Genomic DNA, 24,171 nt, shown 5'->3' on the forward strand with positions numbered 1-24,171 from the left:
TTACTTACATTTTCATTTTATCCATGGTATTTATTTTTAAAAATTTCTTATTTTTTTCATATTTACCTGTTACTGTTTCAAAACTACTTGTTCTTTCATAGATGTGATCTCTTATCATTCTAAAATTATTATGATCATTTTATACTTATGTTCTGAGAAATTTTTCTCTCAAGACCATTTGTCTGATGAAAGTCTTTTTATTTGTTGAGTTTTTTGTCCGTATTTCATGTTATTTTCTTTGTTTAAATGTTTGATGATTCTCTTATTATATACTTCTCTCTGTGGTTGAGATTTCTTTTTAGACTATCTGTTCTGTCTGTTTGGGCAACCTGTTTCGGAGAATAGAGGGAATAGGTAGAGCTGCTGTTTCCAATCAGAGTGGGTGAGCTGGAGAACATGCCATGAGAAGGGCACCTTGATAAATCTGTGTGCCTCTCTATTTTTCATAAATGCTGCTTGGCCATTGCCCATCACCCAACATACTAGACTATCTCACTGCCTTAAGCTCCCATACTTATTGCTTTCACTTCAAGAGAGATCCCTCTGTTACTGTATGTGGTGACAAAAGGGATGGGCAAAATTTGAGTCTTCTGGCTTTTCTTCCTGGGATACTGAGTAGTTGCCTCTAAGACAGCTCCTTCGTCTTAGTTTTTACCTTTTGGCATGGAGAACTCCTGTGGTGCTTTCGTCATCTGTAAGAATACTCTACTGTGCTCTCCCATGTGTGTCCCAAGCTGTGGTTTCCTTCTTTAATCAGAACCCATCTACTCCTTGTCTTTCACATGTCCCTCTCAAGAGCCTGTCAAGAGTGATTTCAAGCATGACTATGTATTGAATCATTGTTGTTGTTGTTGTTGTTGTTTCTGTTGTTGTATCAGGCATAATAGAGAAAGGGAAGAAACTGTAAACAGTGGTGACTCAAGAAGATATAAGCTTATTTCTCTATTACATAAAAAAAGTTTGTAAAGAAGTTTCTCAGGGATGATATGGTTGCCCCATGATCACCAGGCTTCAGTCTATCTTGTCATTCTGCCATTCTCAAAACCTGCCTTCCACTTCCAGGTGCAACATGGCTGCTTGCACACAAATCATATCATTCACGTTTCAGCCAGTAGGGAGATGGAAAGGCAAAGAAGGGGGCCATCCCTCCCTCTATGGGTACTTCTTATATGTTGTACGTGATACTTCTATATTCTGGGAGTTTGTATTTTTACAGATAATACATATAAAAAATAAATAAATACATATAAATGTATTTTTATACACACCATGCATACTGCAAGGATATCTACATATGATGTTTCATTTATTCCTTAAAACAACCCTTATATTATCCCTATTTTATAGATAAACTCCACTAATTTGCTCAAGGTCATACAAGGAATAACTGGGATCCCAAGTCAGATCTGACTCCAAAGTTTACCTTATTAGATTCTTTCCACTATGCCTTTGGCTATACATTAGAATGACTAGGGTAGCTTTAAAAAGTATTAATGCTTGGGAACTACACCAGATCAATTAAATCACAGTCCAGAATAGTTTGTAAAAGCCTCCCATTTGACTCGATTGTGAAGGCAGAGTTGAGTACTACTGCACTTTCTAGCTAGTTTTTTTCTCTCTTCTTTTCTTTGCCTGTGTATGCTTTATATCAAATATTTTGATTACCTGATTGCTAACTCTGCTTATGTTTTCACATGTCTGTGTAATTTTTCATTATTTTGAAGAAATACTGACAACTCATATTTGATTCAAACTAAATAAGTCATTGAGAAATATATCAGACATGCAAAAGTATACAAATTTTGAAAATCTATGTACTCAATCATATTAACAGATTACAGAAGAAAAAAATCACATGATCAAATCAATACATGCAGAAAAAACATTTGACAAAATTCAACATCCATTCATTATTTTTTTTGAAAGCCCTCAGAAAACTCTAGGAAAACTCCATTTGATAAAGAACATCTACCCCCCCCCCAAAAAAAAAGAAGAACTTACAGTTAGTATCATACTTAATGATGAGAGGGCTAAATGTTTTCCAGCTAAAGACTGGGAACAAGTTAAGGATGTCCATTCTCACCACTGCTCTTCAATATAGAACTATAAGAAGATTGGCCTCAGGCAATAAGGCAAAAAATGAAATAAAAGGTATTCTGATTGGAAAGGAATAAAGCCATCTCTTTTTGCAGATGACATGATCTACATAGAAAATCACAAGACAATTACAAAAAAACTTGTGGAGCTAATAAGTGAATTCAGCACATTTGCAAAGTGTCAGGTCAATATACAAAAATCAATTGCATTTCTATTTACTAACAACGAACATGCAGAAAGCAAAATTTTAAGTATAATACCATATACAATCCTTTAAAAAATCTTAGGGGTATATCTAACAAGACATGTATAGGATGTGTATGCTGAAAATTATAAAACATTGAGGAAAGAAATCAAAGAAGATATAAATAAATGGAGAGACATGTCACGTACATGGATTGGAAGACGCAATATAGAAAGACGTCAATTCTCTTCTAACTGGTAGATAGGTTTAACCCAATTCCTATCAAAAATCTTGCTGAGATATTTGATAGATACAGACAAGGTTATAAAATTTCTATGGAAAGGCAAAGGACCTAGAATAGCCAAAACAATTTTGAAAAAGAGTAAAATGGGAGAAATCAGTTTACCTGATTTCAAAAGCTTTTTTATAGTTACAGTAATCAGGATGGCTTGATATTGGAGGAGGGATAGACACAGAAATCCATGGGCTAGAATAGAGAACACAGAAATAGACTCACATAAATATATTCAATTGACTTTTGATGAAGGTGAAAAAACAACTCAATGGAGGAAAGATAATCTTTTTAACGAATGGTGCTGGAGCAACTACATAGCCATAGACAAAAAATATGAACTACAATCTAAACTTCACAGCTTAAACAAAAATGAACTCAAAATGGATCTTAGATTTAAATGTAAAGCATACATCTATAAAACTTTTAGAATATAACATAGGAGAAAACTTCAGGACCTAGGCTTTATGAAGAGTTCTAGACACAACACCAAAAGCACAATCCATAAACAACAAAAGACTGCCAATAGCCAAAGCCATCTTGAGAAATTGTTGGAGACAAGAATAAAGCTGGAGATAACATGCTCCTGGATTTCAAACTATACCACATAGCTAGAGTAATCAAAACAGTATAGTACTGACACAAAAACACACAGACCAATGGAACAAAACAGAGAGCCCAGAAAGAAACCCAAACTTATATGGTCAATTAATCTATGACAAAGGAGGCAAGAATATACAATGGGGAAAAGACAGTTTCTTCAGTAAATGGTGCTGGGAAAACAGACAGCTACATGTAAAGGAATGAAACTGGACCACCTTCTAACACCACACACAGAAGTAAACTCAAAATGGATCGAAGATCTAAATGTGAGATCTGAACCATAAAAGTCCTAGAAGAAAACACAGGTAGTAACTTCTCTGACATTAGCAACGTTTTTCTAGATAGGTCTCCTAAAGGCAAGGGAAACAAAAGCAAAAATAAACAAATGAGACTACATCAAAATAAAAAAGCTTCTGGACAGCAAGGGAAACCATCAGCAAGACAAAAAGGCAATCTAATGAATGGGAGAAGATATTTGCAAATGATCTATCCAGTAAGGGGTTAATATCCAAAATATATAAAGAACTTATGCAACTCAACACCAAAAAAACCCCCAAACAATCCTATTTAAAAAATGGGCAGAGGACGTGAATAGACATTTTTCCAAAGAAGACATCCAGATGGCCAATAGACACATGAAAAGATGCTCAACGTCACTAACTGTCAGGGAAATTCAAAGCAAAACCACAATGAGGTATCACCTTACACCTGTCAGAAGGCTAGAATAATAATAATAAAAAAATAAATGACAAGCTTTGGCGAGGATGTGGAGAAAAAGGAACCCTTGTGCACTCTTGGTGGGAATGTAAGTTAGTGCAGCCCCTGTGGGAAACAGTGTGGAAGGGCACCTGGGTGGCTCAGTGGGTTAAGCGTCTGCCTTCGGCTCAGGTCATGATCCCAGAGTCCCGGGATCGAGTCCTGGAATCCAGCCCCAAAGCAGGCTCCCTGCTCAGTGGGGAGTCTGCTTCTCCCTCTGCCCCTCACCCTGCTTGTGTTCTCTCTTTCTCGCTCTTGCTCTCGTGCTCTCTCTCAAATAAATAAATAAATAGTAAAATCTTTTAAAAAGAAAACAGTATAGAGTTGCCTCAAAAAGTTAAAAATAGATAGACCATATAATCCAATAATTCCACTACTTGGTATTTACACAAAGAAAATGAAAAAATTTATCTGAAAAGATAGAGGCACCCTTAGGTTTATTGCAGCATTATTTATAATAGCCAAGACATGGAAACAGCCCAAGTGTCCATTGATAGGTGAATGGATAAGGAAGATGTGGTACACACACACACACACACACACACACACACACACCCCTATAAAAAAAGATGAGATCTTGCCATTTGCAACAACATGGATGGACCTAGAGGGCGTTATGCTAAGTGAAATAAGTCAGACTGAGAAAGACAAATAGCATGTGATTTCACTCATATGTTGACTCTAAAAAACGAAACAAATGAATACACAAACGAAAAGCAGAATCAGATCTATAAACACAGAGAACAAACTGATGGGGAGATAGGCAAAATGGATAAAGGAGAACGGGAGATACAGGCTTCCAGTTATGGAATGAATTAGTCACGGGAATCAAAGTTACAGCGTAGAGAATATGGTCAATGCCATTGTAATAGTGTTGTATGGTGACGGATGGGAGCTACACTTGTGGTGAGCAGAGTATAACGTATAGAGGTGTTGGATCACTATGTTGTACACCTGAAACTAACGTAACCTTGTGTGTCAACTATACTCAAATAAAAAATCTTTTTAAAAAGCACAATCCTTAAAAAATAAGACTTGCGCTCTATGGAAGACCATGTCAAGAGGATGAAAAAACAAGCAACAGTCTGAGAGAATATATTTGCAAACCACATATCTGACAAAGGACATATCTAGAATATATAATAAACTCTCAAAACTCAACATTAAAAAATGGGGGTGCCTGGCTGGCTCTGTTGGTGGAGCAGGAGACTCTTGATCTCGAAGGTTCTAAGTCTGAGTCCCATGTTGGGTGTAGAGATTACATAAAAATAAAATCTTTAAACAAACAAACCAACCCGGCAATTCAATTAGGAAATGAGCAAAAGGCACAGAGTCATCTCCTGAAGAAGATACGCAGTTGGAAAATAAGCACATGAAAGATATTCAACACTATGACACATTAGGGAAATGCAAATTAAAACCATAAAGGGATATCACGACACATCTATTAGAATGGCTAAAATAAAAATCTCAATTGCTGGTGAGGATGCACTGGAACTGGGTCTCTCATACATTGCTGGTGAGAAAGTAAAATTTTAAGTCACTCTGGAAGAAAGTTTAGCAGTTTCTTATAAAATTAAACATGCAAGTATCATATGACTCCGCAATTGCTCTCCTGGGCATTTCATTACCAGAGAAATGAAAACTTATGGCTGCGCAGAAATCTGTGCATCACCACTTACACTTAACGCTCATTTATTCTATTTTACTGTGTATAACATTCCACGTATGAATAACCACTGATCAAATTAGTATGCCGATGATAGGCGTTTGGGTTGTTTTCATTTTTCCACATTTCAAATAATACTTTTATAAATGTCCTTGTAATGGTCTCTTTGAACCCGTGTGTGAGCATTCCTCTTGCATGGGTATCTAGGAATGAAATTTCTGGGTCCTAGATTGATACCTACTTTCAAATCTACTAGCTACTGCCCAAAACTGCTCTCCAAAATTGTACCAATTTATGTTTCCTTCAACACTGTATGAGTTCCAGCTGTTTTTTTGTCTTCGCCATACTTATAAAATTTCTACCAATCTCACGGTTGCAAAATACGTAATTTCTGTTTTAACTTGGATTTCCCTAGTTATGTGTGAGGTTGAGCATATTTTAACATGTTTATTGGCCATTCCAGGTTTCCTCTCCTATGAATAACCTGGACTAATCCTTCGCTCATTTATTTTTTCTATTGGAGCTTTGCCTTTGCCTTATTGATACAACTTTATATTATATATTTCAGGACATTAATCCTTGTTTGTTATATAAAATTCAAATATATTTTCTCAATTTGTTACTTATCTTTTAATGCTTGAATGCTGTCTTTCACCTTCAGATGCTTTAAATTTTCATGTAATCAAATTTACAAATATTTTCCTATGAGATTTCTGCTTTTTTGTCTTGGTTAAAAAAAGTCTTTTTTTTTTTAAACCACAAAGATTTAAAGAGAATCTCCCATATTTTAGTCTAATAATTGTAAAGTTCTGTTCTTTATATTCAGGACTTTAAGACATCTGGAGTTTATTTTATGTATGGTGTGAGGTGTGGATCTAATTTAATTTTTTTCCATATGAAAGTTAATTGTCCCAAACCATCTATTGAATATTCCATGCTTCCCTTACTGAATCCAATTTAAAAATCCCCAAACCTACTATGTGTTAGACATTGTTCTTGGCATTTTGAATACAGTATTAAAAACAAACAGGGGTGCCTGGGTGGTTCAGTCGGTTAAGGGTCCGACTCTTGATTTCAGGTTAGGTCATGATCTCAGGGTCATGAGATCGAGCCCCATAGGTCTCTGCACTCAGTGAGGAGTCTGCTTGAGACTCTCTCCCTCTGCCTCTGCCCTTCTTCCCTCTCATACACACACACACACACACTCCCTCTCTCTCTCTCAAATAAATAAATAAACCCTAAAAAATAAAAACAAACAAAAATATTACTATTGGTATGGTGAATTGTATTTTATTAAAGCTGTTAGAATATTCCTGCCCTTGTGGAGCTTATATTCTACTTGGCAAGATATATAATAAACATAATAAATAGGTATATTATGTAGTATGCTGGAAGATGATAATTGTTATGGAAAAAACAGAGCAGGATAAAGTAAATTGGGACTGCTTCCTTGAGCGGGAAAGTTGTAACTTTAAATAGGGTGGTCTATGTTGGCCTTGTCGAGAAGTTGCTATTGGGGCAAAGTTTTGAAAGAAGTGAAGGAGATGCCCTATGAGTATTTGAGGGAAAATAAAAACTAATACTTTTACCATATATACTATGTGCCAGGGTTTGTTCCAAGCACTTTACATATATTTACTCATTTAACCCTTATAATAACAGATATTTCACAACAACTGATATTTATGAATTTCACAAAAATTTCTGTTGGGGTTTTTATTGGATTTCCTTCATATATATAGATTACTTTGGGGCAGGTTGATACCCTTACAACATTGCCTCTTGCCATCCATAAGCATGGTCTGGTTCTACATTTATTCACAGTTTCTTTTATGTTCCTCAATCATTTTATGATTTTCTCAATAAAGGTTCTGTACACATTTGTTAGATTTATTCCTATGTATTTTATTGTTTTGTGGTCCCCGTAAACAGTTTGTATATATTTTCAACTTCGCTTCCTGTTGCTTACCCTGCCCCACCCCAGATCCTACTCTCTGTGGGTTTTTTTTAGGTAATATACTGTAGTGATTGTGTGTGTGTGTGTGTGTGTGTGTGTGTGATGAATGGTCTTGCTACCTGACCCTGCTCTTTAAGCTGAGTTTGATTAACCCAGACAGACCACAACATATCAAGAACGATCTAAGCCCTTCCCCTTCATGATTTTTGCAAGATACATATTCTTGTCCTGTCTCCTCAATGAGTCTTTAAGCTCCCTGGGGGCAGTGAGTGTGAGCACATGGGAATGACTCAAAAAGGTCTTACTGCTACTTTTCCCACAATGGGGTTGCTGTACTTTTTCTTCAATTTCTTCACTCCATTGAGCTCTCAACCATGACTCTCCCTTGATCTTCGAAGTTGACTTCCATACATAAAGATGCTCCCTGGACTCACGCCTGAGCTCTTCTTCTTTTTTTTTTTTAAAGATTTTTATTTATTTATTTAACAGAGATAGAGAGAGAGCACAAGTAGGCAGAGCAGCAGACAGAGGGAGAAGGAGAAGCAGGCTCTCCGCTGAGCAGGGAGCCCGATGCGGGGCTCGATCCCAGGACCCTGGGATCATGACCCGAGCTGAAGGCAGCTGCTTAACCGACTGAGCCACTCAGGCGTCCCTGAGCTCTTCTTTTCTGTCAGTGATTCCTCTCCTTTCAGGAAGTGAAAGAAAAATCTTGATGAGTAGCTGAGAGCTCTTTGAGAGAAAATATGTTTGTGAGATGATCTAGTCCAGTTTTTGCAAAAGGTTGATCCACAAAACATTTGTTTATGAGATGCCCTGGAAAAAGAGGTTCTGAGCTTTTTAAAAATTTTTATTTATTTATTTGAGAGATTGAGAGAGAGAAAGAGAGAGCACAGCAGGGGGAGTGTCAGAGGGAGAGAGAAGCAGGCTCCCCGCTGAGCAGGGAGCCGGAAGCTGGGCTCCATCCCAGGACCCTGGATCCTGACCTGAGCCGAAGGCAGACGCTTAACGACTGAGCCATCCAGGTGCCCCTGAGTTGTTGCTGTTGTTGTTTTTAAAGCAGGAAGCCCTTTATACTAAATTGCTTTTTTGGAGACAAATGCCATATTTTATGCATATTAAAGGAGAAGTTTCATGGTAAAGAAAACAAATTTTGTTTATCCCCCCACTTTTTAAAAATTTTTGACCAAAGAACCATTTTTGTTTGTTTTTAAAGACCCCCTTGTTAACATCCACATACCTCACACAGGGAAACCTTGATCTTGTTCACCCATCTGCTCTTTGATGGATATAAACAAATGAAATCATCTACCCCAGACTGTCTCCTAAAGACATTTTGCGGCTTCCACAGTAGTGTTGCAAAGCCTATATCATGAGGAAATCCTTCTAAAATCTATTCTAAATCCTTTATGTTTTTTTATCATCCCATCTATTCTTCTATCCTCCCCAGAAAATAAAAAAAAATTGAGTCCCGATACAAAACCGATCACCGTATATTTATGAAATGCTTATGATGTGCAATAAAAATATTAAGACATTCAGGGACGCCTGGGTGGCTCAGTCGGTTAAGCATCTGCCTTCAGCTCAGGTCGTGATCCCGGGGTCCTGGGATCGAGTCCAGCGTCGGGCTCCTTGCTCAGCAGGAAGCCTGCTTCTCCCTCTGCCTGTCGCTCCCCCTGCTTGTGATCGCTTGCTCTCTCTCTGACAAATAAATAAATAAAATCATTAAAAAAAAATTAAGACATTCACCTTGCTGGACAAGGAAGCTACAACCATTGTTCGGAATTTCCATATTTCCCTGCCCTTATTCCTTGATATGTGTCTGCCCTTGACCTGAACAACCCTGATCTTTCCAAAGATGGCCACAGTGTAAGGCAGAAACAAATGGAAGAGAACACACTGGACACAGGCGACCCTCTGAGGTTGTTATTTAGAAGCCAGAAGAACAGCAGCAAAGTGGGCAGCCTTGACTAGGCAGGTTGCACACGGAGGCTGTCTACCTCACTAACACAGAGATCTTAGACTTGCTTTGCCAACACCTTCCCAAAAAGGAATGTCATTTTTTTAATCCCACTTTGAGGCATATTACAGTAAAACACATGCACCAAAAAATGCTTCACCTATTCAACAGCTATATCTAAAAAGGAGGGTTAATTGTATTAGGAATCAGATAGAAGATCATTAAGGAGCCTGCTATTAGCTCTGAGCTTTCTGGAAGCCAAGTGACAATGGAGTCATGGTAGGTCAAGACTCTACCTGTTAATACACGTAGTCTCAGTTGTGAAGATGGTAGCCCGCCCCTCCTTTACTCTCTCACCTTTCTCTTCTTTTGTCTTATAGTTTGATCTGATTTAATAAATTTAATGTGGTTGCTTCCTTCCCTTTTCTAACATATTTGATATAAAGAAGACATTTTGTAACCAATAGGAAATTTGAGGAGCCATTAATATTCATCTTGTAGCCATCAGACTCACTTCACATGGAAACGTCTCTGGGTTGGATTCAAACTCACAAACTCTCATAGGTAAACGCCACAGATCCCATTAACCAGATTATTACAGCAAGCTAAAAGGTCTTGGGGGTCCTTTTTCCGACATCATCCCCCATGAAATTCTGGAACTCTTTTCCCTTGTCTTGTCCTTTTTGTTCTTCCTCATAGTCTACTCCACTGACCTGAATTCAAAAACGACCAGTTGTTGGATGCATGAACTAAGGATGCCTTCAAGAACGTTCAGGTTTGATTGTTTTGTCTCAAGAAGGTGCGAGGAAGAGAGCTACAATTTCTAAGAAGCCTGGTTTGACTACCTGAGTCTGATCCCCAGGCAGATTAGGCCAAGGTTTTGGCCAAGTGAAATTGCCAATTCCCTTTAAAAAGGGGGTGTGGGGGGGCTAGCACATTGCTCATTAGAACATTCTGCACTTGCCTCTGCAATCTTTTTGCTACCCTGCAATTTCCTGTCGGTTATAAATGAAACCTTTCTAGCTGTTAATGCAGCCTGAGAATTGAAAAAAAAAAAAAAGCATGTAATTAATCTTAGGAGTTGGGGGGATTCACTAAGCCTGAGTTATAGGGGAGAAGCTGGACAAGGCACTAGGACCTAGAAGGCATCTATCCACCCTGGCAGGAATTTCTTGCTTGGAGCTCAGACAACAAAGGCATAGAGAGATTGGTTTTCTTTCTCTCAGCATCTCCACCCAACCAGCAGAAAACCGGTGAGTGGGGCTTTCGGTGATTTTCAGGCAGAATGTAACAGATGCCAAGCGGGAAAAGCACAAGGCAACACACTTGCTCTAACCCTCTCTCCCTTTCTCTCCTTCTCCTTTTTTTTTTCTTAAATTTTATTTTGCCTTATTCTATCGGATTTTTTCCTAAGCCTCTACCTGGGATTTTCCTTTGGAAAAGTGAGTTTGATGTTCATTTGTTTTCACTGTGTTGTTGATTTAGAATAATACCACCCGTGATCCTAAAGCAAAGCCAAATGTTACTGGCATGCCTGGGGAAATGCTTGCTACTCGTCTTGAGGAAGTGGGGTCTCTCACCCCTGCAGGTTGTCTGACGGAGACAATGCTGAGCTCAGCACAGGTCATGGTGACATTGGAGGAAAAGGGGGATAGAGCCTGGCAAGCCTCCTAGGCACCAGTCCTCCTTTATCTCCTGTCCTCCTGGTCCCTTGCAAATATCTCGATGTGGCAGTGTGTAGCAGCTGAGCCCTGCTGGCTCTGAGTCTTTTTATCCCCATCTGTGAGATGCATGTTAATAGTTGGGTTCCTAGGCTGTGGTCACTACCTTTGCTAATGCTCGAGGCTTCTGTTGTGTTTGGTTTCATGTTTTGATTTCTCTCCTTTTTTCCTCCCTCCCTTCCTTCCTCCCTTCTTCTTTCCTTCCTTCCTTCCTTCCTCTTCCTTCCTTCCTTCCTTCCTTCCTTTCTTTCTTTCTTTCTTTTTCTTTCTTTCTTGTTCAGCAGAAGAGGAAAAAACAAATCTGACAAATGACCATCTTTTGCCTCAGCTAATGCACCTGGGCAATAGACAAGTTTGGGGGTGAATTGCTGTTGTGAGGGGCAAAATGCCCCTTCGGTCAGGGTAGAAATCCAGAACAATGAAAGGTGTGCTTGTTTCGAAAGGTCCCATATGCTTTCCAGGGACTCATTGGGGGATCTTTCAACAATTAAATTATTCCATTAAGGGGTGGGGCTGCCTCGTTGGGGAGGGATAAAGCACATATTAAAAAAAAAAGAAGAAAGAAAGAAAAGGATTTTGTGACCAAATGGTACCAGGGGGAAAGCAGAGCTAATAACTTGTTAAATAACTGATTTTTCTAATCCTTTTTTTTCCAGCTTATTTCTTATGATTGTCGGATAGCTGCACCAGCTTGGTGGGGAAAGGGTTTGATGAATAGCACAAAGACACTAGCTATTCTCTGGAGGCTGTCCCTTTAAAGGAGAATTCTGGTTTATTGGGGGGGGGAGGGGAGGCACACATTAGAGTAGGAAAGGGGGTTTGGAATAAAATGAAAAACCTTCCCCTCCCGTCGTCATTTTACTGAAGCACAAAGATTGCCTCCTAAACTGGAGATGCTAACCTCAGCCAGCGCCTTCTATTCTCTTCAAGGGGATTCTGTCAGGCTAAGGATTCATTTACAACTGTTAGTCATGTGGGCACATGTGTGAGGAAACAGATGCCAGTTTTAATGTATTTAGCCCGAAGTTACAATTTGATAGGAGCCACTGTCAAGAAGTCCCAGGATTTCAAGCGATTTCAAAATCCCTCCCTCTCCCCTGTTTGGAACAGTGCCCAGAGTGCCTCCCTCCCTATCTCTTACCCCACCCCCGCCAACACCAGCACCCCCCCCCCAGCCCCTCCTTCTTCTCTATTAAGATCAATATTCCTGCAGGTCAGGGGCAAGCAGCAGATGGGTCACGGGCTTTTTTCAACCAGTTCTTTCTACAAGCAGCAGATTGAAGAACTGGATCTGGCTAATATTTGAATTCCTTTCTTTTTTTTTTTCCTTCCTCCCTCCCCCTTTTTCTTTGCCTCTTTCCACCCCCGCCCCTTGTCCCACACTCAGGTCTCTGAGGTTCCACCAAAATATGGAACTTGATTTTGGACATTTTGACGAAAGAGATAAGACATCCAGGAACATGCGAGGCTCACGAATGAATGGGCTGCCCAGCCCCACTCACAGTGCCCATTGTAGCTTCTACCGAACCAGAACCTTGCAGGCACTGAGCAACGAGAAGAAAGCCAAGAAGGTACGTTTCTACCGCAATGGGGACCGCTACTTCAAGGGGATTGTGTACGCTGTGTCCTCTGACCGTTTTCGCAGCTTCGACGCCTTGCTGGCTGACCTGACTCGATCTCTGTCTGACAACATCAACCTGCCTCAGGGAGTGCGTTACATTTACACCATTGATGGATCCAGGAAAATCGGAAGCATGGATGAACTGGAGGAAGGTAATGCAAGGGTGGTGGCTCTTGGTGGGAGGTGGCATCCTTGGCCGTGCTTACATCTCTTGGAGTACCCTGAAAAAAAGATTCGGGAATGGATTTGTCAGAACGCCAGGTTGATGCTGCGACTGCTGAGTCCATAGGCATTGACGGGGCCATTAGCCATTATCCTACTCGGCCTTTAGCCTCTGCTGGCGTTGAAGCGTGGATGGTGGGGACAATGCATTGTGCTTATCTGCCAGGGTATACAAAGGAAAATCTGAATTGTGTCATTTACTCTAGATCTTGTTCATAATTAATTCTAAGTAGCATTATTGAGGCAGACCACGAACTCATTAGGACTGTAAAATGAGGAAGGAACTTCGGTCGGGTTCACAGAAAGATAGCCAAATATCCTTTGGACTGCTTGTGCATTGCAACGCATGGAAATACGCCCCCTAAAAGCAGGACTTCCTGGTCCTATTCACAACGGATTATACTTTTAGGTAAGTGGTCACTGCTCAGCTGTCGCTTCTAAAAAGCCCACTCCAGGGTGTGTCCCTAAGGCTGAGGTCATTGTGAGAAATACCAAAGAAAGCTGGAGGTATGTCTGGTATTTTAATAAAGACTCTTCCTATTAGAATAGGAACTGACTCACTGTACCTAAATCCCTTTAAAGCCTCTCTAGACTTCGGTTTTACAATTGAATGTTATGATGAGGTTGCTGAGAATCCAACAACCTGTGTACCCACTAAAAAATAAGGGAAGTCTCAGCTCTTACCAAAGCCTGCTCATCCACGACGCATTTTTTTGTGTGTGTGTGGTTATTTAGAAAATAGATCTTGGGACAGGTGCTTAATATTTTACTGTGTCGAGTCACTCATGTTGTGGATGCCTCCCTATGCCCATCTTTAAATGGCTATAACATGTAACCAACTGATAATACAAATGGCCCTCCCCCTGGCCTCTCCCCAACTCTCTAGCCCTCCCTCCTCCCCCCTTCCATTCCCTGAGCACAGGTGAGTTTAGAGCAGGCAAATCTCTCAGGAAACCAAATCATGAAACAGCCAACAGGGAATGGGAATCAGCACATTAAATGACTTGGTGTGGGAGGGCCCCGCCTCTGCTTCGCTGCTTCTAGGTTTCTTGTGCTCTTAGACAAAGGAGCATGAGGGCTTCCCTTGCACGAGACCATGTTCTTGCACATTGCTGCTGTTTCTCAAGTCAGGTCAACTGATTTGGAGCCAGTTCCTTATAAGCGACAGTGTCCCTACGGCTACTGGATCTGGGTCTCAGGGTTCAAGTCTGAGGTTTTTCCACATAGCTGACCTTGAAAAGCAACGCTGAGAAGGCTTAGACTATTGGATCATGTGCTGGATGGCCAGGCAGAGGTTAATCCTAGGCTTTTTCTGCACATTGAAGGATTGATTATCCTAGCCCATGTCTTGAAGGAGAGTAAGGGCAAACTGGAAGGACTTGGAGTGAGGTTGAGGGAGCTGTCCAACAGAGTAATTGATACGGTGTGTGTCTTTTGTCACCGTGCAATCCATATCTCGGGTGAATTTGAGGGGTGTCTCTGGAATAATTGTCACAAACAAAGCACCTTGAATCACCCAGTGTGTCCTCATTTCCCCTAGCTGTGATTTTTTAAAGACCGTGACAGATGCCAGGGCAGAATTCTGAACCCAGGGACATTGTATTCAGAGTAGGAATTAAAATGTTCTTGTGTCTGATATAAGAGAAGTATCATGCACACATTTCCCCCCACAAATCCATTTTTTTAACACACCTTGCTCAAGGACAAGCCCTTGATATTGATTTTTCTTCCTGGATATGTGTGTGTGTGTGTGTGTGTGTGTGTGTTTTGTGATAATCTCAGTTCAAAATAGATAATAAATGTAATTTTGAAGACTGCACCCTCTCTCCTGACCCTTTTGAGTCCTGCTAGATTGGATTCCTCCCCTGGGTGCATGGTAGTACTTCCTGGGTATGTAGAATGTAAATAAGGCATTTATTCATGTATCATCTACAACCACAAGCTGCAGTGGGCCTCAACCCTCTCCCAGTCTTGAGTACTGCCTCTGCAGTCAAGGAAATTCTGGGGTATCTCAGGCTAGTGCTGAGAAATGTGTCCAGTTTTCCCACTGCTGCAGAGTCAGATGGGAAAGGGCACTGGGATAAGGAAGATAAAGAGGAAAAAGTCTTTTCTCTCCTGTTTTGTCCTCTGGAACTACTCTTCTAGGAATGGAGGACAGAAGGCCCTCACTTCGTTCACCACTGGAAGAGGTTGAATGAAAGATTAAAAACATTCATACACATTGCTCCCCAAGAGACTTCACACTGGAAAAGTTTGGAAAGATCCCTGATGAAGAATGAGAGGCAGTGGGTTCTAGTCTTAGAGGCAGAAAGCTATCACAGGAAAAGAAGTCTTTGGAATCAGATTTGTTGCCAATCCAAGATCTGCCACCTGCTAGCTCGTGTGACCTTGGGGAAACCAGTTAGACTCCCCGAGCCTCAGTTTTTCATCTGTAAAGTGGGAATAACTGCTTTGAGGATTAAATAAGACAATGGATATGAGGTGGTTACTATTATGCCTGGCATACAGTAACACTCAGTAAAGGGTATCTACGACGGTTGAGTTGTCCTAGTTTATAGCCGGTTAGCTACATGACCATAGGTCTATCCTTATCATCACTGTGAATTACTTTCTCTTTTTTAAAACAGCATTTTTGAAAAAAACAACCATTTAAAGGTATAATTTGCATAACATAAAAATCACCGATTTAAGCGTGCAATTCAATGATTTTTAGAAAATTTACCAAGTGGTACAACCATCATCATAATCTAATTTTAGATCATTTTATTCACCCCAAAAAGGAACCCTGTACCAATTAGCTGTCACTGCCCATTTCCCTCATTGTCTCCAACCCTAGGCAACAACTTACCTACTTTATGTCTATACATATTTGCCTATTATGGACATTTTATATAAACTGAATCATACACTGTGATGTCTTTTGTGACTGGCTTCTTTCCCTTAGAAAAATGTTTTCAAGGGTTATCTATGTTGTACTTTGTCTCAGCACTTTGTTCCCTTTTATGGAGGAATAACGTTCCATTGCATGTATGGACCACATCTTGTGTCTCTGTTGTAATATTCTTATCTGTAGAAAGAGACTAGTAACACCTGCCTTCTTTATCTATCAGGGTGGTTGAGAGGATATAATGAGATAATAGATAGAAAAACACATTGACAAGGTAAAACTACAGCTACACGGTATTATTGTTAATGATGTAAAAAAAGTAGTAATAATAATGATGATGCTGGTGAGGGGTTGGGATGGCCAGAGGTTCCCAAACCTGGCTGCCTTTCAGAAACTTTCAGAGATTTGGAAAAATATCAATTCCTGGGTCACACCCCAGATCTATTGAATCATAATCTCCAGGGCTAGGGCCCTAGAATCTGTCTTTTTATAAATCTTCTCAGGTGATTCTTATGAGCACTTAAACTTGAGAAATACTAGATTAGGTGATCTTGATGGTCCCTTTCAGATAACTACGGTGGTGGGAGTTCCTAGGAGTGTAGAAGGCCTTGTTTTTGTTTTTGCTTTTTCGCTTTGTAGATCTTAAAGGAATGATGGAGCACAGAACATACTATTTCCAAATGGCCACTTTGTTAAATATTTAGACTAAAATAAAATGAAATAAAAAACAATGGGTTAATAATCACTCTGGCCTGTGATACTCCTTGTCTAATACCTCTAGTCTGTGGTCTGCTAGATACTGAAAGTCACAAGAGGAATGTTTTGGGCCCAAATCAGGTTATTTATGTCAGCTTTCCACAGATCCTTGGGTACACAAAGAGTCTTAGTGAAGCCATGAAGGCTGTGGTCATATATGTATTAGTCATATTCCCAATGGGTCAGTGAATGAAACCCACCAGTGACTTTTCCTTTTGTCTTGCTTAGTCTTCCATCGCTAAGTCATTCTCCTTCCCTTCCTGCCCAGTTCTTTCCCCACTTCCTTGTTTGTGAGTACCCAGATCAATCTTAGGGGTATTGTTTTGAGCATTATTACATGGACCACAGGACAGAATATTTCCAACTGGGACAGTCTTGTTGGAAAATCTGAGTTGAATGGCAGCCCTAGTTATGATCCAGTTCCTTTGCCATAGCTCATTTGAGATGAGATGAGATGAGACCACCTTCTCACTAATTTATCCCCCAGCTACTAAAGCAGGCACATCGCCAAAGAGAAGGATTTAAAGATACCTGGGAGAGAGATGCATCATTAATAGATATGGTGATACAATAAAGTGTCATTTAATATTTTCCTTCTTGAGTGAGGAAGTCCTGGCAAAGCGGAGAAAGCCCAGGCAGAAGTGTTTCTGCGCCGAGGAAACATGAATGCATGTAATGTTTTTGAAAATGGGGCCCTCCTGAAAGTGAAGGGAGGTGGACATTAGATCGTCTTGAACCCACAGCTTGCTCCCTTCCTGCTCTTTCAGCTGTGCTTCCATGACTTCATTTCCTTACCGCCTCATCCTGAAGCAGATTGTCAGCCCCAGCAAATCGTTGCCTTGCTTGGCTCTGAAGCTAGCTTGCCTTCTAGGCTCTCAGTGGGTGGGCAATGGCCCCTGGAAGCTGCGACAGGATGGGAACCCAGCTGTGTAAAGGTCCAACACACCTCATCCAGCTCCAAGTGCCAGGCAGCTGGGCGTGCAGGAAGCACCGAGCTCTCTGGCAGCAGACGTTGCAGACGTTTGCAAAATCTGAACAAGGAAGCCTTGGTCTAGAGAAGCAGCGCGTTTGATGTCTTTCCAGTAGTACAAGTGGCGAGTCCTCAGTAGCGGGCCCCTATTTCTTTAACATTTAATGACCGTAACGACTCTACCTCCTACAGCCTTTCTGGGGATGGAAAAGAGAAGAAAATTCCCTCTTATAGACCTTTAGGGCTGGAAGGGGACTGAGATGTTGCCTAGTGTAATACCTTCAATTTATAGATGGAAAAGCTGAGACTCAGAGATTAAGTAATTTGCCTGAGGTCACACCACTCATAAAGGCCTGATTGGGACTGAATTCAGGTCTGTCTGACTCCGCAAGCTGCCGCCCTCAACTGCCATAAATTTCCTGCCCTCCGGTAGGGGATGTTTGTTTACTCGGGAGGCTATGCCCATGTGGAGACAGGGGTCGTGTGGGAAATGTCTGTACCTTCCCCTTAATTTTGCTGTTAGTTGAACCTAAAACGGCTCCCCCCAAAATAAAGTCTTACGAAACATCCTGCCCTCAGTGTGCATCAGCAGTGGCAGCAAGCGGCTTCACGCGTGGCATTTTCAGCAACTGGACACGTCCTCTTAACCAGCAGGAAATCTTTATCTTCGAGGCATGAGACCTGGGCGGTGGTCATGTGATGTAATGATCGTAGCTCAGTTCCCAGATGGCTGCCCTTGCTTCTTTCTTTTTTCTTCCCTTGGGCTTTTGCTCTTCCTCTTTTCATCTCCTTTCTCTCAGCCCTCTCTTCCTCCTTTCCTCTTTGCTCTTTCTTTCTTGTTCTCTCTCTATTCCTTCAGATTAGGGCTTTAATGATAACGAGAGGTGGAATTTATCAAATGCTTACCAAGCATCAGGCTCTGGGCTCAGCACTTTATATCCACCATCTGATTTGTGCCTCGCTCCCACCTTATGAGGTAGGTACTGTTATTATCATTCCCACTTTGCAGACAAGCAACTGAAGCCAGGGGAGGTTAGGTAACTTACCCAAGGACACACAACTAGGTATTGGAGACCCCATTCTGACTGACATCACATCAGCTGTTCTTTTTCCATTACTCCGTATTGGGGCCAAAAGGAGAGAGTGGAGAGACTAAAATGTACTGTTGGAAGGTGCTCAACATAGATTTGGCCAAGAGCTGGGCCCTCTGGAAAGTTCTTGGTGCCATATGATACTAGAGCTGTCTGCCATCATGTTCATTTTCATCTGGGGCTGGTTAATCATACTCATAGTTCAGAGGCTTAAGAGGTTTAAGAGATGGGAGCAAAATAAGTCCAGAGTCCTAATAGGGCTACACAGCTGACTCTCCAGAGGAGACTGTAGATGAGTGAAATCATAAATATACAGCCTCACACATTTCTACACCACCAGTTGTCAGAGTTTTAAAGTACTTGACAAGTTATGGAGAACATCTGACTCAAAGGCACTAACCTCTTGGAAGGTACCCGTGAATCTGGTGGAGTGCTAAGGCGAGGGGCCATCTCTAGGGCGTGGGGGATATTGGCTGTAAATAGATGGGGGAATTGAAAGGGCTCCTTCACCCTTTTAAGTCACAAACTAAAGACCCTAGCCTCTAATCACTTGGGTTAGGTTGGATTAGCCAGCAAGGGAGCCAGAGAAATTAGGGTTTCTTTTGGCTGAGTTCTTTGACTACTCCATCCTGGGTGTGTGTGTGTGTGTGTGTGTGTGTGTGTGCACCGAGTGGGAGAGAATGCCCATGTTCACCTACAAACCATCCCTTGGTCCCCCTGTCAAGACAGAAGACTAACAGCCTCTGGGACTCAGGGTAGTGTTGGAAGCCCCTCACCCTTCCCCTTCACACATACACATAAATGTCCTCAAAAGTGCCCTAGAGATTTTGACTGAATCTTCTCTCCGCACTAACTGAGAAATTTATTAATTAACACGACTTAAAAGATTTGGTGCTACAGCAAAGCAATCGATATTTGCAAAAGGAGTGAATTATCAACCGGGTGTTTCTGAATGTCCCTGCGTGGTTCGCCTGCTGAGACCAAAGGAAGAGCCGTCAGACTATAATTGTGTTTAATGCTTTCTTTGCCCTGGCCAGGGTTGACTTATTCATTGAGAGTTATTACTGATGAGTTAAGCCTGATTAACTCACTAGTTTTCTGCAGCTTGACCTCTGGATGAACTTCTGTATACCTTGAGGCTAATGTGTTTTACGCAACAAATGCAACCTTTTCCAACACTCTCTCCCCAACCAGGCTGAGGCTACGTCTCCTCCTCTTTTCTCCAGCTTCTAATCCCAGGTGTCTAATCTCCACGCCCCCTTGCCTCTGGCCCCTGTGTTTCTTCCGCTGTGTTAGTCATTTCCTCTAGCCCAAGGTAAATGTGAAAATTATGCTAGATTCCTCCAATCCATAAATCTGGTTGTATAATGTATTCTCACATCTCCACCTCATTACTTGTGGCAGCCAAGGGTGAGCCCTTGTGAGGATGACCTTGAACACACAGATCGAGTGTGTGGCATTTAGGAAAATGGAAAGATGAGGGGTGGGTGGTGGAAACAGGGGAAAGTATTTCTCAAGCAACGGCTAGATTTGCAAACACGAGCCATGGTATGTGTGCATGTGCATGGGTGTGCATGTAGTTATTTAGACAGTTTTTCCACTTGGGTGTGGGGGTGAGCGGTTGAGGACACAATTATACACATACATATATATATTCACCACACACACATTCCACATTTCAGTATTCTACTACTTAGCCATATATTCCGTGCAAAGGACAGTCTGGTTTCTTGGTAAGTATGTACTCTATGCCCAATATGCAAGGACACTTGGGTCACTTTAACTTGGAATAAACTGTACTCATTTTGAAAGTTCTCCTTGGTTTATACTATAACCACGGAACGGGGGCTGTGAGTTCAGAAACAGGACGGGAACATTAAGAAATAGACATGTTAAAAACACTCCAGTAATGCCCCCTAGATATTAACAAACATCCAAGAAATTGACGTAAGCATTTCAATTGCAGTAAAATCCTGTGAAGCTTGAGAACCCGGCGTGTTAGATTATTATTTAGATGTGTTCGTTGTCCTTGAAACCCTTAGCTTTATAGGATTTGTCAACTTAGCTATGCCATTATAATGAAGAATGTTTAGTTGATGACTTGCTCTTGAATTTGAATGAGCCAAGTTGTTAGAGAGCCCAATTAGAAATTGTGCCTACAGTTGGTTATTATCACCATATTTCCAAAAGTCCAACCCCAAGGTCAGCGTGCATTAGTTTGGTTAGAAGAGTCCATATATCTGCTATTCAACTGATTATCGCTTATTTCTTCCCTTAGGGGAAAGCTATGTTTGTTCCTCAGACAACTTCTTTAAAAAGGTGGAGTACACCAAGAACGTCAATCCCAACTGGTCTGTCAACGTGAAGACATCTGCCAATATGAAAGCCCCCCAGTCCTTGGCTAGCAGCAATAGTGCCCAGGCCAGAGAGAACAAGGACTTTGTGCGTCCCAAGCTGGTGACCATCATCCGCAGCGGAGTGAAGCCTCGGAAGGCCGTACGTGTGCTTCTGAACAAGAAGACAGCCCACTCTTTTGAGCAAGTCCTCACCGATATCACTGAAGCCATCAAGCTGGAGACCGGGGTTGTCAAAAAACTCTACACTCTGGATGGAAAACAGGTAATGACTTTTTTTTTTCCAAAGTACTCTTCTTCTCAGTTGTTCCAAATACCTGGCTGCCCACCCTGTGCCTCAGGCATCATTTCGGGTTGGGGGACTCTTCCTCCACCTCTCATCATCCCTACCTGATATTTTAGGTCTCACTGGGAAGAAAGGTCTTTTCGGCAGACCAAGCAATGGACCAGACATCTGAGGCTTTGAAATTTATTCTGCTTCCATCTTATCAAATTGAATGGTCACTTAGCCTCAGCTTTCTGGTCTGGTAAGCAGAGGACCTAGAACCTAGGTCCTACACATTCTTATGAATATGAATGTAGCTATTACACGATGCAACCTTGATCATTCGATGCATGTGACTTGAAATGAGATTTGCGGGCTCCTTTCTTCTTAGGCAGCCTCATGATGGTGTTCGGCGCCCATTCTGGTGAAAAAAGGTTGAAGTAACCATTCATAGTCTATGAAAGGACCCAGATACAGGGGGAGCACTGAAGTGTCAGGTTCGTTGTCTTTGCCTCACACTAGACCACGTTTTTTCTTTCTCCCTTTTCCATGTGACATAGCTGTCTTAATTTGGTTCCACTGATGGTTTTGTGTGAGAAAGGGACTATTTCAGGATCCTAAAATTAGTCCAAGAAGGATGCTACCATCTGTTCCTCTCCAAATCAGGTTCTTCATGTCATTGGTTATGCTACTAAAGTGCCACCTATATTAATATCTGGGAAAGAATGCAGCCAGGCGTCTCCGTCAGACAGATGCACCATTCTCTTGAGCATAGGGAGCTGTAAATGTTATGAAAAAATACGTTCCAAAGGAACTGGTACAGTGGCTGGTTCTGTTGGCTTTAAAGGGAATCCTGGTCCCCCATCAGAGAAGACAACTGTGGATTATTATCAGTCCCTACTTTCTACCCCTTAACATACCTTTGGTGTTTGAACAACTAGATAGATTCTGAAGAAGCAGACTCACTATACATCAGAGTGACTGATGAGTGTTCAAATGCAGAACTATGGCCCCTCCCACAATTTCTGACATATACTGTGTGTTTCAAGATTTTAAATTTCTGGTGAAACTCAAACTCATGTGTGTGGGAACTTTTCTAAATTTGGGACCTCTATCTGTTCCTCATTTTGTGATCTGAGCAACACCTGGAGGTATTGGTGTTACGTGATTTGTGTTTGTTGTACCGAAGCAATGAGTTTACCTGCAGAGGGAAAAGTCCCAACTCCCAATCATCTCTCAAAGAGTATCTCTCTCCTGAGGACCAAGTATATAATAAACAGGAGCTTCCCAGGAACAGGCTTAATCACTGGAAACCTCATCTTGGAGAAATAGAACCTAGGAATTTTAGGATCGTTGGATTTTAGCGTTGACAGGGACCTGAGAAACCATGATATTTAATCTCCCGCCTATGGCAAGGATATACTCTACAACCATTTCGATTTCATTAAGACAGCTTATTCCACTGTTGAAAAGCTGTGAGTTTTAGAAAGATTCTCCTCAAACTGGGCATAAGTCCACTTCTCTATACCTTCAGCCTCTTGAAGTAATGCATCACAAACACAAATCGAGGACATAAGACTGGGAATCAGAAGACTTGGTTTCTAGTCTTAATATTGCAACTTACTATGTGACCTTGGGCTAATCACTTAACTATCCTTTTCTCTACAAAGGGGCTGATCACACCTGCCCTACTCATGCTCACAGGATTCTCCTGAAGATCAAAAGACATAATGGATATGAAAGCACTTCGTAAATTAAAACACAAGATGTAAATATGTATGCATACATCATTAAATGAGACAAAATACGTAAATTGCCAGACAATTTACATATATATCAATAAATGATAGCTCTTTCCCCTCTGCTTTACCTCCATCATTCTTAGCATGAATTTCCAACATTTTGTGGAGATACACCACACCTTGGCATTCTGGGATTGCTCTTAATGCTAAATGAAGCAACACCCCTACCTCCCAGGTGAGCGAGCTCCAGTCCAGTGATGGGTGGATTTTCATCCTACAGCAGGCCACGCAGAACAGCACGTTTTCTCCAACTCCTTCAAGCATTGGCTCCCATTTCTTTGGGGGAACACAGTATAAAATGCCAGCGTATGACATAGTGCGTATACAGAAACTTCGCAGAACAGTGCCTCAGGGGAGCAGAACAATGCCTTGGCAGGCATCCGTGCCTCTCTATACAGTTCATTCTCTCTAAAATGTCTCCCTCTGGGGGCCCCTGGGTGGCTCAGTCGGTTAAGAGTCTGACTCCTGATTTCGGCTCAGGTCATGATCTCAGATGGAGCCCTATGTCAGGCTGTGCGCTGGGCATGGAGCCTGCTTAAGATTCTCCCTCTTCCTCTCCCTCTGCCCCCAAGCCCCCCTAAAAAAATAAAATGTCTCCCCTCTGCCTACTTGGACCCCTGGGGGTTATCTTTTAAGGCCTGTTTCAAATATCATATTATCTCTGGAAACTTCTCTGTCTTCACCGTGCAAAGCTAAAGCAATCTTAACCTTTTTTTTTTTTTTAAAATGTTCAGCTCCTGATATGTTGTGGAATCTCTATAAATGATTGTTGATTGAATGGACTGACATAAAGAGATTCTCACATGGTTCAGGTAGATGTTCTGAGATGTCCTGAGAAGCCCTCTGCTCTCGGTGCCCCAAACACTATCCTTAGTCTATCAGAAAAAGATAGGAGGCTTCCAAAGGAGTGTGTATTCCACCTGGGGAGCTCCTTCCTATTTGTTATTTACTTGGAGGTCCTGGAGGG

At 41.4% G+C, this 24,171-nt stretch overlaps 1 protein-coding gene across 2 annotated transcripts in view; it reads left to right on the top strand.

Moving 5' to 3' along the window:
* The first annotated feature begins 10,727 nt into the window (after positions 1–10,727).
* The window catches only part of DCX (doublecortin), a 110,863-nt gene continuing 97,419 nt past the window's right edge, over positions 10,728–24,171 (top strand). The window contains exons 1-3 of one of the 2 annotated variants that reach the window (XM_081808389.1): positions 10,728–10,768; positions 12,624–13,009; positions 21,062–21,402. In XM_081808389.1, coding sequence (XP_081664515.1) covers positions 12,646–13,009; positions 21,062–21,402 — 705 coding nt within the window. In that variant the 5' untranslated portion in view covers positions 10,728–10,768; positions 12,624–12,645. Of the gene's footprint in view, positions 10,769–10,872; positions 10,958–12,623; positions 13,010–21,061; positions 21,403–24,171 lie in introns of those variants that run through there. The other variant, XM_081808390.1, reaches the window with a different exon arrangement.

The sequence above is a fragment of the Leptonychotes weddellii genome, chromosome X, assembly GCF_054177405.1.
Source record: "Leptonychotes weddellii isolate Sample4059 chromosome X, ASM5417740v2, whole genome shotgun sequence".
NCBI lineage: Eukaryota > Metazoa > Chordata > Mammalia > Carnivora > Phocidae > Leptonychotes > Leptonychotes weddellii.